The sequence below is a fragment of the Papilio xuthus genome, unplaced genomic scaffold, assembly GCF_000836235.2.
Source record: "Papilio xuthus unplaced genomic scaffold, Pxut_1.1 DF829129.1, whole genome shotgun sequence".
Taxonomy (NCBI): domain Eukaryota; kingdom Metazoa; phylum Arthropoda; class Insecta; order Lepidoptera; family Papilionidae; genus Papilio; species Papilio xuthus.
In genome coordinates, this window is record NW_013529520.1 from 3,093,990 (window position 1) to 3,112,074 (window position 18,085).

The 18,085-nt window shown below is 33.2% G+C and overlaps 1 protein-coding gene across 2 annotated transcripts in view; it reads right to left on the bottom strand.

Moving 5' to 3' along the window:
- The window catches only part of qless (decaprenyl diphosphate synthase subunit 1 qless), a 37,830-nt gene that overhangs the window by 13,632 nt on the left and 6,113 nt on the right, over window positions 1-18,085 (bottom strand). For both annotated transcript variants that reach the window (XM_013316486.1, XM_013316495.1), the window contains exons 2-4: window positions 13,498-13,689; window positions 6,553-6,692; window positions 3,179-3,320 (exon numbers count right to left, since the gene is read on the bottom strand). In XM_013316486.1, coding sequence (XP_013171940.1) covers window positions 3,179-3,320; window positions 6,553-6,692; window positions 13,498-13,689 — 474 coding nt within the window. The remainder of the gene's footprint in view (window positions 1-3,178; window positions 3,321-6,552; window positions 6,693-13,497; window positions 13,690-18,085) is intronic.

Sequence of the window (18,085 nt, forward strand, 5' to 3'; positions counted from 1 at the left end):
TTAAACTGTAGCTCCATAATAATAAGGTCTATTGTCTACGAAATATATGGAAATGTGTAATCCCTGTTCATCCCATTAGTACTTCTATCAAGCTAAGTATTCATTATCTTTTTTGTTTAAATTAACCAGTCACAAGATCAATCTTTTAGTTAGATTTGATAAATTTAAACAGGCTTTTTGTATACCCAGACAACTGTTTCCCTATTAACAAATAAAAGAGATAAGTTTAAAACAATGGGTTATCAGAAAAGACGTACATCGGCTATGGGGCTATAAGTTATCAAACATATGAAGTAAAAATAAATTGAGGTGGTATCAAAAACGCTGTTAAAGTGCCGAGGGGAACTTTCACCGGGGGTCGCCAGCTTTCGACCATCGCCTCGCAGGCATCGGATCTCACCACAAACGTGCTATGGGTGCTACAACAAAACTTCAAACTTTTCAATCAATTATCATCTTTATTCATCAAATTTTACGAGCTATATTACCTTGTAAGCTTTCATTAGCTCAATACGTCAATACATAACACGATAAAGTAGCTCCGTCTCGTTTCCTCGAACGCACGAGAGAAAGGTTCAGCGACTTATATTGTTAGTACGGATGATGCGGACTACTTCCCACAGATCGTATTATTCTTTTTTTATATAACTGGAGCACGGACCTGCTCCTGACTCAGTGACCTAAATGAGTTTCTTATTCAAGTTCAATTACAGTGCGTCGACGTTTCTACTTATTTCCTCGGATTATGTAATGTTTTAGAGTAAAGACTAGAGAACTTTCCTATATAATCTACTCTATAATTTTATAATATTTAAGTGTATCTTTTAAGCCAGGTTATGATGTCATAGACAACGAACGGTTATGTCAAGGGTATATAAAATCAATGTGTGTAATAGGTACTCAAATGGAAAACATGTCTAAAAGAGATAAGGCGCGAAATTTTATTTGAAAATATCCCTTATAAAAACTAGCCAACCCAAGTCGATATTAGTCAATAAAAGTACCACCTTTTATCCCAAAAGAGATAGCAGTCAAATGTATATACACGACATGTACATTAAAATAAAAGCCAATGCTTCGCCTCATAGTGCCCGTATAGAAAATACTTTCTCAGTTGTTATTGAGTCCTAACAAAATAAACAGGTAAGGTAAATCCTAATACTTTTTTATTTAAAATATAAGTATACATACAAGAAGGAAAGTATAATACTTGATGATAAACTATTCGAAATAAAGTAATGTTCAAAGTAAGTATGAAATTGTAGAAATCAAACAGATTAATGTTTACGCAACAAATGGGTAAACGACGTGGGTACTCAAAGTCAACATTGCTAAAGAGAACGTATACTTCGCTAAAGATCTCTATCTTTCACAAAGACTTTAGATTCTTTGACGATTACAAGTAGAGAAAGGAATGAGTCAACGAAGGAATTCCATTGACTGTAAACGTTGCAAAGCTAAACTCTGACTAACAATACTAGGCTAAAACGACTTGATCTTAACCCAGATTTGGTATGGACATGTTACGTACGGTCATGTAACATTTGCAAAATAAGTCTCGAGTATTGAAAAGTTTTGGCAATTGCTTGCTCAAATGCTCTAATCCCATAAATCCTGTATAGTTGTTTTTTAGGATTCCGTACCTCGAAAGGAAAAAAAAACCAAACCCTTATAGGATCATTTTGTTGTCAATCCATCTGTCTGTCAAAACCCTTTTCCTGGTCTTAGATAGAGTCTACGTATTTTAGTGTAAACTATAGAGTAAACCTATATTTAATGATAACTAAATTCTAATAAAAGTTTGAGTTTTAATTCTAGCATTTCCCGTTATCTTTAGTTTTGAAGATTATTTTGGTTAGTAAGACACACGATGTAAATCCCGTACGACGATGATACGATTAATGTTTAATTGATGAATAAATTATCACCATCCAGGATTATTTATGCGGCACGTAGGCTCCTAGATGTCGCGACTTGATCATCCCAATGCATAACAATGTTAATTCAAGTATAATTAATTGTAGGGTTTTTCATTACTAATGTACTACGCTCACTATTTATAAACAAAAACACAACAAGCATATAAATTAGCAACCATAGTATAGACTAAGTAGTAAAGAAACCAGAAATTAATGTATTTGTTAAACATATACAACAACAAGAATATAACACACGCCCGTAACCCATAGGGATAGGTAGAGACAACGGATTTTGCGTGGACCTGGCGTGAAACATATACTCATATCTATATCACAAATTATTTTTGATAGATTCGAATTTTGAGAATTCCTGTTCCATTTTATTTTGACTAAAAAATCTTAAGCTAACCTTAACAGGTGGTAAGAAATAAGCAAATGATTTTTTTATTATAATTAAAAAACCAATAGTATTAATTCACTTGGTTACCTAAAACTTCAAATCTACAGATGGCTCAGACGTTTGACATCACAATAGATATCTATTAAGTTTTTATTAGGTAAGTCATAAAATATTCAAGTCATGGGACGTTCTCCGACGTATATTCACATCATTATGAACCAGCTCTATATTTATAAATACAGATGTATTATATTTAATTTGCATAGCATATCTAAAACGTATTTTCCGAAGACAAAAATAATTTTTACATTGTTTTTATTAGCTAGAAGTTATACTACCATTTATGTTTGCGACTGTTGTTCCGGTTAACTTTGAAAAGGCGTTAAATAACTTGATGCATTCAATGTGTTAAGTATACTAATAAAATCGTTGCTGCAGGATATAAAAGATTTCTTAAACAATTTTCTATGAAACTAACTGCAATTGTACTGAATTCTGTAAACCTATGTCGTCTGCTAATTTTCTTTGTCTAGTCGTCTACTAAAGTCTGTTAAGATTTTTAACATCACGCTTACGAGCTTAAGGAACAATAGAGCTAAACAAGAATGATCTAATAACGCGATTACGCAAAACCTCAAACAACTAGTGAATTTTAATATTATTATAAACAAAGGACTTAAGAAAACTTTATAAGCTAATTTTTTTTTTCTTTCAAGTTAAGATAATCCAACATGATTTAATGGAATTTTTTCTATTGATGCTTGGCATATTGTATAGCGATGCTTTATTCAATTACTTTTTAGATGTTGTATTAGTACAAAATATGCAGATATTACGTAATAACAAGTTGTAAGCTTACCTTCTTATGATTCCAGAGCACGTTGACTGAGGGTTTTCCGCGCCGGAAGTCGCTCTGGTCGATGACGTCATCGTGGATGAGTGACGCCGAGTGGATCATCTCGCTGATCATCGCAACTTGCCGCTGTGACGGCAGCAGTGCACTGTATCATGAACACAACATTAATACCATGAAACTAATAACAAGTAACAAAGATTTATTGATTATTAGATTAATTGTAAAAGAATAGTTATTCGGGAAAATTAAGTGTTCAACAATAAAATACAAAATACACGACAACGATATGTTCTGTCACAGAGTCTTTTAATCTTTACTTAAGCAGAAGTAATATTGTTTTCACGTACTAAATCTACAATTGGGCAAATATTTGCATTCTTCTCAATAACATTAAATACAAAGTCAATCTTTTGTGCATGCAAGTTGCACAAAACTACACTGCTACACTCCAAAAAAATAAATCGAAAAACCTCTTTACTTTGTAACCTAACATTTTCCTTATATTAAAGGAAAAAAACTATATCTCAATTACATTATTAAGAAATTTATAAGCTTAGAATTTATTGTAACGGCGAATGCAGAAGAGGATAAATATACAGGGCAGGGCGACCTTATAGCGTGAAATAATAGAGAATTGCTGTTTCATGCAAAACATTTGGAACTGGGTGGTTTACGAAAGCCTTAACTGTGAATTCGACGGTTGCATGCAAACACTATCCTAATAATTTTGCATCAATTGGTAAATATACTGTTAACATTAGAGCTGGAGCTAATATTTTCTTTATCACTTAAACTAAATACTCTTTTCTACCTACACATTCTATTGCTATTTTAGCAGTAAGAAAATAGCTGATGGAGATCAGAAAACAACACTAATAAATAATGCTTTGTAATGACTGAGTTAAGTAGGATTTGATAGCGAATATTTTATTTGCGGGCGCTACTATTTGTCACATATGTAAGTGTGAGAGGGCTCGTAAGCCTTGACGTTTATGACTCTTTTTAACCAAGATACACAAAACAATGTTTAAAAACTGGTTGGCAGCACAAATTACATAATTCGTAACCATAGACTAAAAACCACTAACTTAAACAATAGTTTTCGTCATTCAAGACTTGTTCAACACATTAATTAACAAACTAAATAAATGTAAATACATGTTTGAATAAATAAAGAAATATTTAATACGGATCCCATTTTTTTACGAGCAAATATTTTTACAACTCATTAACAAAGGTTTTCATCAAATGAATTATTTATTTATGATAATAAATTATTTGTAATAGATTTATAAATAAGAAATGTTAATCAGTTATTTTATGAACATAAATTTTTTTGACTGCTTATACTTCTAAAAGTTATGTCGTTAAACTATAATACAAACGAAATACTCGTTTGGTAATTTGGATGCATCGAAAGAACGAATAAATAAAAAGATTCATTATTGTTCAACGGTATAAAGTCGTTATTGTTTAACGGTAAATAGAATGACAGTATTTGCAGAAGGTACTTTAGATAATACTTACATATAATTTTGTCGAAAGGTTATTGAAATATGTTAGCATCGTAGATAATCTATTACAAGACACAGCAAAGCAAAAACTAGGGTTATGATGTACTCATAAATTAATTTCTAATAGCTTATAGTTAATTCATAAACAATATATTGATTATTAAATAAAGTTTTCACTAGTTTGTTCATACTTTATATTCTTAAAGACATATGTAGACCGTCTTTTTTATTTGTTGCATCAATATAAATTAAATTTATTTTAACGCTGGTGGAATAAATAACAGTTGACCATGAAGATTAAAACATATAAAGCTATACCTCTCCGAGATCTTTAGTAATGGCAACTCAACATCTTAAGACAAACAGAGCGAAACGCGATGATATGTTTTCATCACGTTTCCTTCTTTACGTATACAAAAAGAAACGATACGGATAAATGACACCTTTCAGTTTATATATTCCAGTCATGAATAGATCGCGAGTTAAATCAGGAACGTGAATGTATTAATGAAATTGAACAAAACCATTAAACTGCTTCGTATATTGTAGGCAAATGCATTTCACTGTGGAATTTTCCTCATCCTATTTCAACTAACTTGAATAGTCTGACATCACGGGATAAGCTTAAGGAAAATAGAATGATTCCCATTGTTACTTAACTTACTTATTTGTTTGTATGCAGGAATTCACAAGATTTCTACCACTAATGTGAAAATGAGAAGATATCATCCATATTCAGTAATATTCCAAAGGTTGTTAAAAAAACTTTTTTTAATTTCACATCTAATACGATAAAACAAAACGAATATTTACACTCAAACAGCAACCATTACAGACATAGTAGATATAATTACGTTAGGTTTTTTATTTCTTTACGATAGCTAGTTATGCACAATTAAATCACAATCGTTTTCAATGAATGCCGTGTGAAGAAATATTGAGATGTGAGAGTTATCAAAACAAAACGCTACGATCAAGGTCCGATAGACATTGAACTATGCCTCTTGTGATGAGCGAATGCAATCGAAAAGCGCGGACTTGAAATTGTGCAATAAGTTCATTGAATGTTGGTACGACCTTGCTTTTAGTGTTACTACTCAACAGATACTGGTTTTATGTTTATATTTAATGACTCAGCATTATTTGAAAAAATAATTCACACTATATCAAGTTTAAAGTTTCATTTTTTTTTTATAAGACTAGTAGCGAGAGAACCGAGGTGATCTATAGATACATAAAGACAATGAAAACACGATAACGTTAGTTTCCAAATTAAACAAAATTTGAAAATCATTCATTTCTCGTTAAAATACGATAATTACAAGTGATGTGTGGTTAAATCATGTATCGAAAACATGATCGCCGAAATAATGACATTAAACAGTACTTAAGATATAAAATAGAGTTTAAAGTATATTTTAACAACGTAAACGATTAAGTTAAAGTCAATTGTTATTTAAATATTCTCTTGATGACTTTTTCATGGCCACATTATCATTAAAATAATATTTCATTTTTGATTGGAACTAAATTTTAATGATGCTTGTAATTAGATTAACAATATTTAGCAAAGATTTCTAAATAACGCATACGACCTTTTTTTAATTTAAGTAATGTAATTTAAAGTAATGTTAAAAAATATCTGACACAAGCCCTGAATGCTTCCTAGAAATAATGGCATAAAAAAGTCTTAATATTAATGCATTAAGTACATAGAATTCTTTAAACCTTTTTTTATTCAGCGTAACGCCATATACACAAAAATAAAACAAAAATAATAACTCAATATAAAGCGAAACGATAGCACTCTTGCCACCTTCTGCCCATAAGGTTGTATGTGATAAGTAGTGATGTAAAACTGACCTGTTTTCGCCGTAGACGTGGTAGTTGACAGCTCGCGCCATTAGTATAGCGACCATCGGCCTGAGCGCCTTGCCCTGTCCGTCGAAGTAGTATGTAGCTATGGTGTTCAGTTCCGCTTGGTTTGTGTTTCGTTCCAGTTCCTGTTGGACAACAACGTTTTGTTAAGAAAAATAATGTAATCTTTTAACATATTTATGGTATTCTTCTTAATTCAGCGTCTTTAAGTGATCACCCATTAAATTGTCCCGTATTATTTCTATACTAAAGCTCTACCATAATGTCAACTCTTCGTGGCGCAGTCGGCAATGGATGTAAAAATATAAATGTAAATGTAAAAAGTAGTCGCAAAAAGCCTTTTAAAATTAAAACGGCCTCATAAACTCTGTAACACTTAATTTAGAAACAGTAATCGTGATTTTGTAACGATCATTTACCACAGACGGACGCCGCAAGTTTGTCGCAACAATTTAAACGACAAAGAGAATAACTGTGATTTTTTTTTTAAATAATAACATTCAGATGTAAGTAATTTTATTGTTCAAAGCAGTTTATTGTAAGAATGGTAAGCAATTAGATAAAATGTGTCACAAGGTTTTTACATATTACTTTAATTTATTGTAATTTTTGTATTAAAATGTTAGGTATAAGCTTCCTTACAATGTATTTCTTTGTTATTATAAATTATTAATATTCAGGATATATTTTTTTTAATCATATAACTTAAACTTATAAAGCTATTGACGTATTCAGACAATCGTCCTTCGAGCTGGCGTAATAATATAGTGTCCAATTTACTATTTAAAATGAATAAGCATGTATAATTGAACGATACTATAGTAACAAAGAAGTCAAAATGAAATGGTCTTATAAACAAACAATTAAAACCCTGTTGAAAACATCTATCTGATGGTCAATTTCCCGGAGGCGAAGTTTCCCGGGCAATAACTACATTCCAAACAAAAGAAGCCTGCATTAAAAAAGATATATTGTTTGAAGTATTAGAGTTCATCCGTGCATTTGCAGTTTTATGAATTCTAACACTAAAATACTTTCGTAAAGCAATATGCTATCGTACTTTTCAATCGCAATAAGTTTACTATCAAGAATTTGTCGAACAATTGTATCTTATTTCATTTACCACAGAGCATTCATATGGTAATAAAGTGCTCATATCCCAACTGCCACCATACAGCGTTACACTATAGAATTCTGTTAATCACCTGTCTTCTGCGGAGATGTATTAACAATTCAAATATCTTATTGTGTAACAAATAAGTTACTTTACAGCACGGTGAGCTGTTTCAAATTTATATCAAAGCAAAATATGAATATAAATGATAATAATTTAGGTTAATGTAGTCTAACATCATATTTACAGACAAACTTTAATTTAAATTGAAAGAATCTTTTACTACTCAACATGCAATCGTTTAACGGCCATTAAAACAATACTTTAGTATGGTTTTAATATGAGAAATAAATGCTAAGCGACTGCTAAAATTTATTTATTTAAATTGATAGGATTCACAGATCACTCCGTTTATACAAATTTCATTGGTCTTGTTTTCTGTTTATCATTATGCTACAAGCTTATTGCTGAAGACGATGATGCCTATTAAGTCTTTAGTTAACGTAAATGATAATTATGATGTGAATGAAGCGAGAGAAGTGTGTCACGATTATGTTAATCAATGACAACAACAATGACTACTAAATACCGCAGGAAAGAATGATGCAGCTTGTTATAATGTTTAAATATAATACTAAAGAAAAAAATTTTTTATGAAATTTCTATTTACAGATGGGAAGGAAATTATTATAGGATAAGGATACGATGCATTTATATTGGTGAATCCGACAAAGAGCAATTGCGAAAGCCGAGGCCAAAGCCGAACGAGCCCGCGCCTTGTGCAACAATCACTGCACCTCAATAATATTAATGCTGCGTAAATAATAATCAAGAGAAGCTTGCAATATAACAGAATTTTAGTAGTTATTCGACAGCTGCACATATTGATCTGCTTTTGACCTTTTCCAATATTTATTTAGTTTTCTCAGTTCTCCTCTCGCTTGACCGGTAATATATTGTTTATTGATGATGTTATCTTACGAACGATTACTACTTGACCATGTTTATAAACAGTGTGATTGGAGGTTGGGATGCAACCTTGTTGAAAGTACATTGTTTTGGCCATATTGTTGTTAGTCAACCTGATGACTTTTCTGTATACATGTGTAAAATAAGTGAAAGTTGGCGTAAAATGTAAATGATTTGTTGAACAACGCGAATGTTTTAATCTGAAAGCGATTCTTTAAAGTTAGTTTACTGTCCGCAATATTTACAAACAATAAATATGAAAATTCTTTAAGGCGCCTGTTTAAGGTACGCATTGCGTCCAAATGTCATAAAATTAGAATATATCAACAAAATGTGTAAATCTTTGTTTGGACACGAACAGTCAATGTCATATTACAACAGTGTCGGGCTGCGAGGCGCAACTCTATTAGCGTCGCGATGGTACGTCGCGTCGCGTCTCTCTGAAAATTACACCAGAAGGCTACTCAGTTCTGCTGCGTAATGCTTGATTAAATAATCGACACATTCACACGTCATATGCTTGTTTTAATATGGATATACAAGGACAAACTCTTTGACAACATTCTTCAGTTTTCTAGGTCAAAAAATAAGAACAAATGTGTGTAAAGTCGAAAAATTGGCCCTTCCAATAGCCCACATCTAGGCTATAAATAGGTTTATTTTAATTTTACCTAGGTTATGTTAGTTTAGTTAGGTTAAGTAAAATTTTGTTTTCATTTCAAGGTGACATATAGTCGAATTGATGTTAATTTTTACAAACCACAAAATTCCTTATAAATTCTATAGTGTGGAGAGATGATTATCATCTGAGTTCCACCGACCGAGGAAGGTTAAAACCTTTACTTTTGTAAATTGGCCAATTCAACATTGTTAAATTACGCAGTGATATCTATTGCATGAATAGGCCTCTACTTAAGAGGTTTCATGGCCTCAAACCAAGGTAATGTCAATGACCTTTTCGTTTTCTAGAATCTATTACGAATACCGACAGGCTCAACTTCCATATTTTCTGATAATGTAAAATAAAGAAATCTCTACTTTCAACAACATAAGTAACATAAAAAACTGTGGCACCAACTACTTTATTATACAGTAATATATATAATAGTTCAATGCGGAATAAATGACAGACGAATTAACAAACAGTCAATGACCTGAAAAATAATATCCGCGTTGCATAAATTGCCCTTGGCTGAGATACAAATTCAACAATTGATATTTAGCACATCACTAAAACGCGGTTAGCTACAACACAATAATATTTAGTAAGTATTATAATAGAACGAAAATGAATGATAATTTTAAAATAAATCATTAGAACAAGATTTTATACATGATGTAATTATGTCCACTTTTTTCTAGTAACAATTTTTTTTTATAACATTAGGTGGCAAAATAGCGAGTGGCCACCTGAAATCGCAGAAATAGCGAAGTGACCGTTGCCCATAGACATACGCAATTACATATGCGTTGCCTTCTTTTAATCGACGGAGGAGAGGATGCACAGAAAGAAAATATTTTCCCTTCCCATGCATCCTCTCATCCGGAATGTCCACTTACACTTCCCATTCTTTCCTTATAAGAAAAATGGTGGGAAGGGAAAGAGGACTAAATTAGGCCTCCGGGACACACACTCATCAGACGAAAAGCGGAATAGCTTCCACTTCACGCCTGTCTTCTGTGTGGTCGTGGTATTTCACCGGGCGAGCCGGGCCAATTCGTGCGAAGATGTTAAAGCGGGCTCTACCACTGTTACTTTTAATGTTAAAAAACTTTACTTTTTAATGTTATTTAGTTTTCATTTTCTTAATTTGTTCTGTACAACTGCACTTTGTATTTCGTAAGACATTACTATGATGGCCGCAGCATAAAAAACCAGATGCATATAATAAGGGTCGCTTGCAAAACTAACATCCGTTCATAGAACTTTATAATTATGTGTCATTACCATTGTTTTTGAGACAAATCTGTGAGTTGCACTGACATTATGTTTCGCTTCGGATGCAGTTTATGCTCTACTAATTGTGACATTCATTTTTAAGACAATGTTACCACAGGTTTATTAGTTTTCGCAAGCCCTGGTGCAATCATGAACCTGTGGTTCTTTACACTACATGACTTGTCTGTACGTTACCTATCAGACGGTTTATTTTTTATTATATCGGTTTATCGAATTGGCCCGGCTCACCCGGTGAAATACCACGACCACACAGAAGACAGGCGTGAAGTGGAAGCTAATCAGCGTATCGTCTGATGAGTGTGCGTCCCGGAGGCCTCATTTAGTCCTCTTTCCCTTCCCACCCATTTTCTTATAAGGAAAGGATGGAAAGTGGAAGTGGACTTTCCGGATGACAGGATGCATAGAAAGGGAAAATGTTTTCTTTCTGTGCATCCTCTCCTCCGGTGATTAAAGGTAGGCAACGCATATGCAATTGCGTATGTCTATGGGCAGCGGTCGCTTCGCTATCTCAGCGATTTCAGGTGGCCGCTCACTCGTTTGCCATCTTGATAAAAAAAACTCTCCCAAAATGGCCTAAAACAGAATTTAGAATGTTACTTAATCATTGCAGTTTTAAGTAATCACTACCTAAGAATCCTATCGTGGCCGTCCTAAACAAACTTGGCGGCGCTCAGTAGCTGCCGACATGAAGACAATCGGTCTGACATGGCCTGAGACCAAACGCAGAGCCCAAGATAGAGCGAACTGGCGGCGCACTGTGGTCGCCCTCTGCCCCACTTCGGGGACATAGGACTTTAAGTCATCTAAGAATACTCAGTCATTATTTCAAAAATTGAATATGTTGGCATACATGGCTTGAACGCATGCTGGTTATGTCATTAAAACGGATTTGTGCCTTAGGAAGGAACTTCCAAAAATATCAATATATTGAAAAATTGCACATGATATTACATCTATCTACTAATAGTACTAGTAATAACGGATGTCCGTTAGGGAGTACATATTTTGCGGTACACGTACTAACTGTTGCGATAAATTTTATGTAACATTAAATGATAAAACTGGTTTAAAACATTAACCTCGATTGAAATGACTGTAATACCAAAAGATAAGATACTGAAAACGATGGCATAACCTGCCTTTAAAATTTCGTCAACTGCCTTTATAAAAACATTAGTTATAAAATCGACAGGCGGCCAGATTAGTACCAAGAAAGTTGAACTTTCATAGTCCCACCAACGTTCATGATGTTAAAAAAGAGTGACACCAAGGAAACCAGCGTTTAGAAATGAGAGGCACGGTATTCACGTATGGGCCTAGTTTTAGACGAGTTTTCCAAACAAGAAAGTAGGCGAACGAGCGAGCCGTATCTACCGTATAAGCGGTTACGGTACGGCTTAGAACAGAAGCGATCTATTCTTGTAACGTGTATATGTAGAGTTGAAGAAACTTAACTCGGTGGAAACAGATTGCGAAAATATTATGCAAAAAATACCATTATTACGAGTGCATTGGAGATACCACGTTATTAACAGGACAGCTAAGCGATCTGAATAGGTCTATTTTTAGAAATGAAATTGAACAAGTGTTCTAAACAAAAAAAAATTGCCACAAAAACGTGTATGTTTACGCTCAAGTAGTTACACTTACGAACATAATGCTTGATCAATCCTTACATAAGTAACTGGTCCACCGTCCCTACAATTTATTACTATAATTATCAATTTTAAAACTTAGGTATTTCAAATCTCAAATTTATTTATTTACTCTAGCCTATTCGTATGTATTTACACAATTCAAAATGTATCTGAAAGCACCAAGGTTATATAGAAATATATAATCCGTAGTTTGATTAACAACTAATCTGTTACAGTACCATTCAAACTTCAAGGCAGCTCGCCAAATTAGAACAAACCGCTGTGCAATTTTAAGTATCGGCAGGAATAAACCCAAGAAGCACACCCTTTTGCACTCGTCTATGAGCATGTATAGAACCCGCCTACAAATACATGCGCTTGTAGCTAGCCACGAGCTCCTATAAAGTTTGAGTCTTATAATAACAAGATCGCTAAGTAATATAACGATGAGTGAATTGCACAAGCAACGCCCACTCGCGTGCTATCACGTCGTGTCTTTGACACACTTCCAGATCAATGGACAACACAATGACCTGTACCAACAAACATTAATTGTTAAAGACTTGATTGAAACTAGCTATTCTGTATTTACTATTATCATAACCTTGTTTGATGGTAAAATTTATAGAATCACATGTAAAATAATTCTAAATGTCCGCATTTATATCATATCAACTATCACGGTCCGTAATAGATATCAAAAGATAAAATAAACTGCGATCAAAATACTACAAAAACGTATTATTCGTATAAATCCATGATAAAAAAAACTTCTACGAATCATTCATTGTCAAGTCAAGGTAACCATTTATTTCCCACTAAACACAAGTTAAAAATTAAGTGGGACAAAATAAACGGTCTTCTATTGTAGTACCAACATTCACACTGTAAAAGTCCAACAAATTTGAATGTGTACTTCAAACTACAAGATTCGCGGACTGTTAAGACTAATTCACTTATGAAGTATCATTAGTTAAAGCAAATAAGTAATTCTAAGTATTTTATGTTAAAAGCTGGGACACACATTAATTAAAGACATAAAAGCAAATAGAGAAGGCCTTTATAGAGAAGTTATTTTATTGACTCTCCGTTTCACCGAACTCATGAAGTTCTAAATTTCATAAGTCAAAATTTATTTTGCTAGGAATTTGGCTGTTAGGAAACCAATATGTTACCCTTTTATAAGCGTACAAACATAAGTGTATAATAGTAGAAGTGTGATAGATGAAATATTTTAGGTGATCACTAACCGATCTTATGTCCTCATAGATGCCGTTGAGGTCGTCTTCTAGCAGGCGATAGGGGTCGACGATCTGTGTGCCATAGTCGGGCAGCGAGCCTGTGCTGGTGCTCTGCAGACTGGAGGCTAGACGCCGCACCGCGCCCGCCGCTGCCGGACCCATACCTGCCGACCCGCATGCCGGACCGCATGTAGTCACACGCTGCAATAAATTACATTCATTAATACAACTGAAATAATTAAGAGTACATCATATAGTGCCTTAAAGCGAGTGTATGAAGGTCTTCGAAGTCCTAGAAGTATACTATTCTTTGCTCACTTGCCTTCTTCTGATCAATTTTAGTTATTTAAAAAGTACAATTTGCCTCTAAATTAACTTGTTTTCTGATTTTTTGTAAAACATTCCAAATTAGTTAATATAGTAGAGAGTGTTGCAGTCGTAGCGCAGAAATTATTGCGATGTGCAACAGACATTAGCGCGGATTTGTAACTTTTCGAACCATTAAGCATACTCATTGCGGTTCCACAAGGACATTACAATCAACTTTTGTGGTGGCCAATGACAACGAACAATGAAGAATACATTTTTTAGAAAAAAGTTTTTAATTATTGATTTCAGATATGTATATAAATATGAAAAGCATATATAATTTGGTATTGTGATGCTATACCAAATTATATGTTATCACTTACATCTAACGCCTAAATCCCTAAACTTTACAACTATATAGTTTTTACAAATTTTTGTCACGTTATAATTTAGATATATAAAACAACAGTGCTGAAACAGGACTTGATTAAAATGCGGTTTTTTTACATCTTAAGTAAATCCATCCATCCACATCGTTAAGTATAAAGTTTGTTCATATCAGTTACTTAAAGGGAGCATGAGTAAGTGACGTGTAAAAGTATGCCAAAACCTATCCGGAAAAGGGTATTACGACTGTGCTGTCGATGTAAGTCAGGGCGCGGCGAATGCTTTTGTAATTCGTTTGACACTAAAATTACTAATACAACATTCTTATAACGAGATTTTAGTTCCATAAATGACACTAGTAAAAAGTTTCTTCATCATCTTCAACGTGCCGTGTTAAGTATCGCTTACCATTATTATTTTGTCACCTAGTTTAGTTTTGTTAAACGTATTACAATTTTTAACGCATAGTAAAAGTGTTACTTTTTAATTCCATAGTTAGAAATTGTGGTTTATGTAAAGTATGTAAGACAGATTGTGTGATTCAGTGGTCCAGATCGTACATAGTGGGAAGGGGCCGTTTGCCCTTAGCGGTATGCCGGCGCGGCAGTGACCGCGATCCGACTGTCGCAATAGTATTTATGCAACTGAGTGCACGCACCTGATGGGCCCCGTAAGTTGCAAAACGCTACGCGGGCGTCGCACATATGCACTACACTGCCTACAAGGAGACCTAAATTATACAAGGGGTGTTACTGTCTTCGAAGAAAACAATTTGTCGCTTCATAACTGTTATTATGGTCGATTTATAAGTACGACATTTTAATGGGACTAATTAATTTTCATTGAGGAGATGGTGATGAAATTATTTTTTATATATAAGTTAAGGGACTAACGAGCGACTGAAACAACAAAGTGGAACAATGAAACATACCGTATTCGGTTTACCTAAAGATGTTATCACAAGAAGTCTTTTCATTATAAAAATATTTATTTTGTTAACGAGTGACATCCATTTTATTTATATTTCCAAGAGTAGAACATGGCATAAAAGTTCATACGCTGTATATATTAACTTTTTTATCGGTTTAAGGATGTCAATTCTTATTGAAGAGTAATTGTTTTCGTGTTAAGTAAGCGCAAATATTTGACATTAAACTTTATTGCAGTTACATATGCGAAAGCCATTAATTCATCACTCGTCCGTTTTTTAAATTGACCATCGGATGAATTGGTTAAAAATTGTTTTGACATAAAATTGACAAAAGATAATTTTTAAACGTGTTTTACTTTTTCATTTACATATTTTTAATGATACTTTAAAGAAATATTTATATGAATGCATAAAATTGAATATCGACAACAAGTTTAATCTTTTATGGGCTTACAACATGTCACTTCTTTTCAACATACTATTTTTTTTTAAACAATACACCAGTGATCGCTAAAATTCTCATTGGAGGGCACTTAGTAATAAGATATTTATGTATTAATTTTAAATTGCAGTCTCCTTGACATTTCAGGAGTAGAAGCAAAAACTAATTCTATGACGCATTGAATATAGAGCATAGGAAAAGGTACTTAGTTGTGGCACACGTCAATAATTGCAAAAAGTGATTGGTCGAGCGACCTCCCGCCTAAGCTAAACGAGCCCAAAGTACCCGGGGCGACAAAGGTCGTGCTGGTAATTAAGCGTGAACTGACTGCATCAAAAGCAAACCTTGCTCGCTACAATAACTCTATGCACATAAATTGAATAGACACGCGTAATTGAACTAACAAACGTATGGTACATTGCGCAACAAAAGCTATATATTTTATTGTCTTAATGAAGAATCATATTTAATATGTTGTTATTCCCAAAACTTTTGTAATTGATATTTAGAAGTGGCGGCTCAAGTGTTTAGTGATGCATTGTAATATTTTATGAAAATTAACAAAAAGTAACAAGTAATAAGCTAGCCACCCCAATCCCAATTAAAGGTGTGAATATTTTTAATGTTAAGAATGTCAATGAACCTCTTTGACTAGTAACGAATGCTTGTCAACTTCGACGTATCACTTTCATTCACTAACCAGTTTTTTTCGCCTACGGTTATCTTTATTTGTCACACAAAATACGTTAGCTTTGCGTTTTAATTTAAAAGCTGTACTTTGTAACACTCACATATATCTTCCTAATGTTCTAATAATATGTTTAATTTAAGATTTCATACAAAATAAAATCTTCCGTTGGATACACGCCTCAGATAGACAAAGTATTGGAGTACGAAATTGAGCTCAAGCCTAATATTTGGGCAACATCCTCGACTTATCGTGACGTGAATATTAATTACTTCCATACGATTTCACGCACGTCATAACAATGTTGCCTGGCACCTATGTTAACGCTACCATCCTTATTTGAACGTATTATTAAGTCCTACAAAATTTAAATATTAAATTAATGCAAACAAAGCCATTGTAAATGTACGTAAATCAATATTTGTTCAACGATTTGTTTATATAGGTTAACTTGTTCAGTAATAAAAAAATTAAATCATAAACATTTGAATAATGAAAACTCCTTTGAGGTGGCATTTCAAACTTCGACCTTAGTCTTAAGCCCAGTTACTTCCACTGAATTTCTGAAACTCTAAGTTAATATTTTTTTTATTTTTTTTGCAATCAATTACTAGAATTATTTTAATTGGGACATAACTTAAATATTAAGTGATGAAAATGAACAAACAATATTTTAGTCAATATTTATTTTACCTTGAATACTTCTTTAATTTGTTAACCAAAAATAAAACGCGGTGCTGTTATTTGATGGTTGCTTAACAAATGCAAACATATCTAAAGTTAAAGATTTACCTTTGAATTTATGTCCGAAAGATCAGGACGTGTAATTTTAACGTCGTAGACGATCGTAGACCTTTCATATTCAGATTTGAATAAATAATGCGACGAACGCTGTCCAGTCTACAAAAGACGTACATATGTTATCTATTTCTTACGTAGAGCTTCGTGTCGCGTTTGATTATTCCTTTTGAAGTATTTAAGTATTAAAAACTGAACATATCACTGTTATGCTACGTTATTCAACACTAACGCATCGCATAATGCTCGTTACGAACTCAAACTAAACTAAACAAGAATAATGTTAGAATATCAATTACTGGTAATGCAAATGACTTTTTACGTCCTAGATGCGGTCACGCAGTCGCGGCGAGTATGCAGCTCTGACAGGAACCCATGTGCTGCTAAAATATTAAACGAAAAAAACCGTACGTAATGTAAATTGATGAACAACATTGCCGCACGTAAAATTGCATGTGTCTACGGACGCACATAATAATTAAAGCATGATAGAAAGTGAGAGTTTCGAACCCGAGGAGCGACCGCGGACGTCGCTTAAAATAGAAGCCAGCGTCGATTGACACGTGCCGTATTCGTCGCCAGTGCCACGTAACCCCACTCATTAATTATTAACGACACCTTCATTAAACACCGTTTGCTCGCTTTGTCACACCTTTGTTACAAATCATGATAAAATTTACATCTTAATTCCGTGCTGCTATAGAAAAGTTCATGGTAAAATGCTCTAGAATCGTTCTTTATAAAATGTTGTCTACTTGAAACGTATTAAAACATTAACCATTTTTTTTATCAAATATCTTTTTCTACTTGAATTATTAATTTCTAATATGTTAAAATGGCATTTCGCATTTGTTTAATTAATATTTGCATAGGTATTTTATTTTTAAATCCACATAGTAATCTTATAATTAGTTACGTTTTAATGTAACCTACAGCGAAGGATATGTCAAAACTTTTCCTTAAATTCTACAATATCGACCATATTACGTATTTTGATTTGATAATGTTATCATAATTATAGAACTTTAACTTAATATCAATC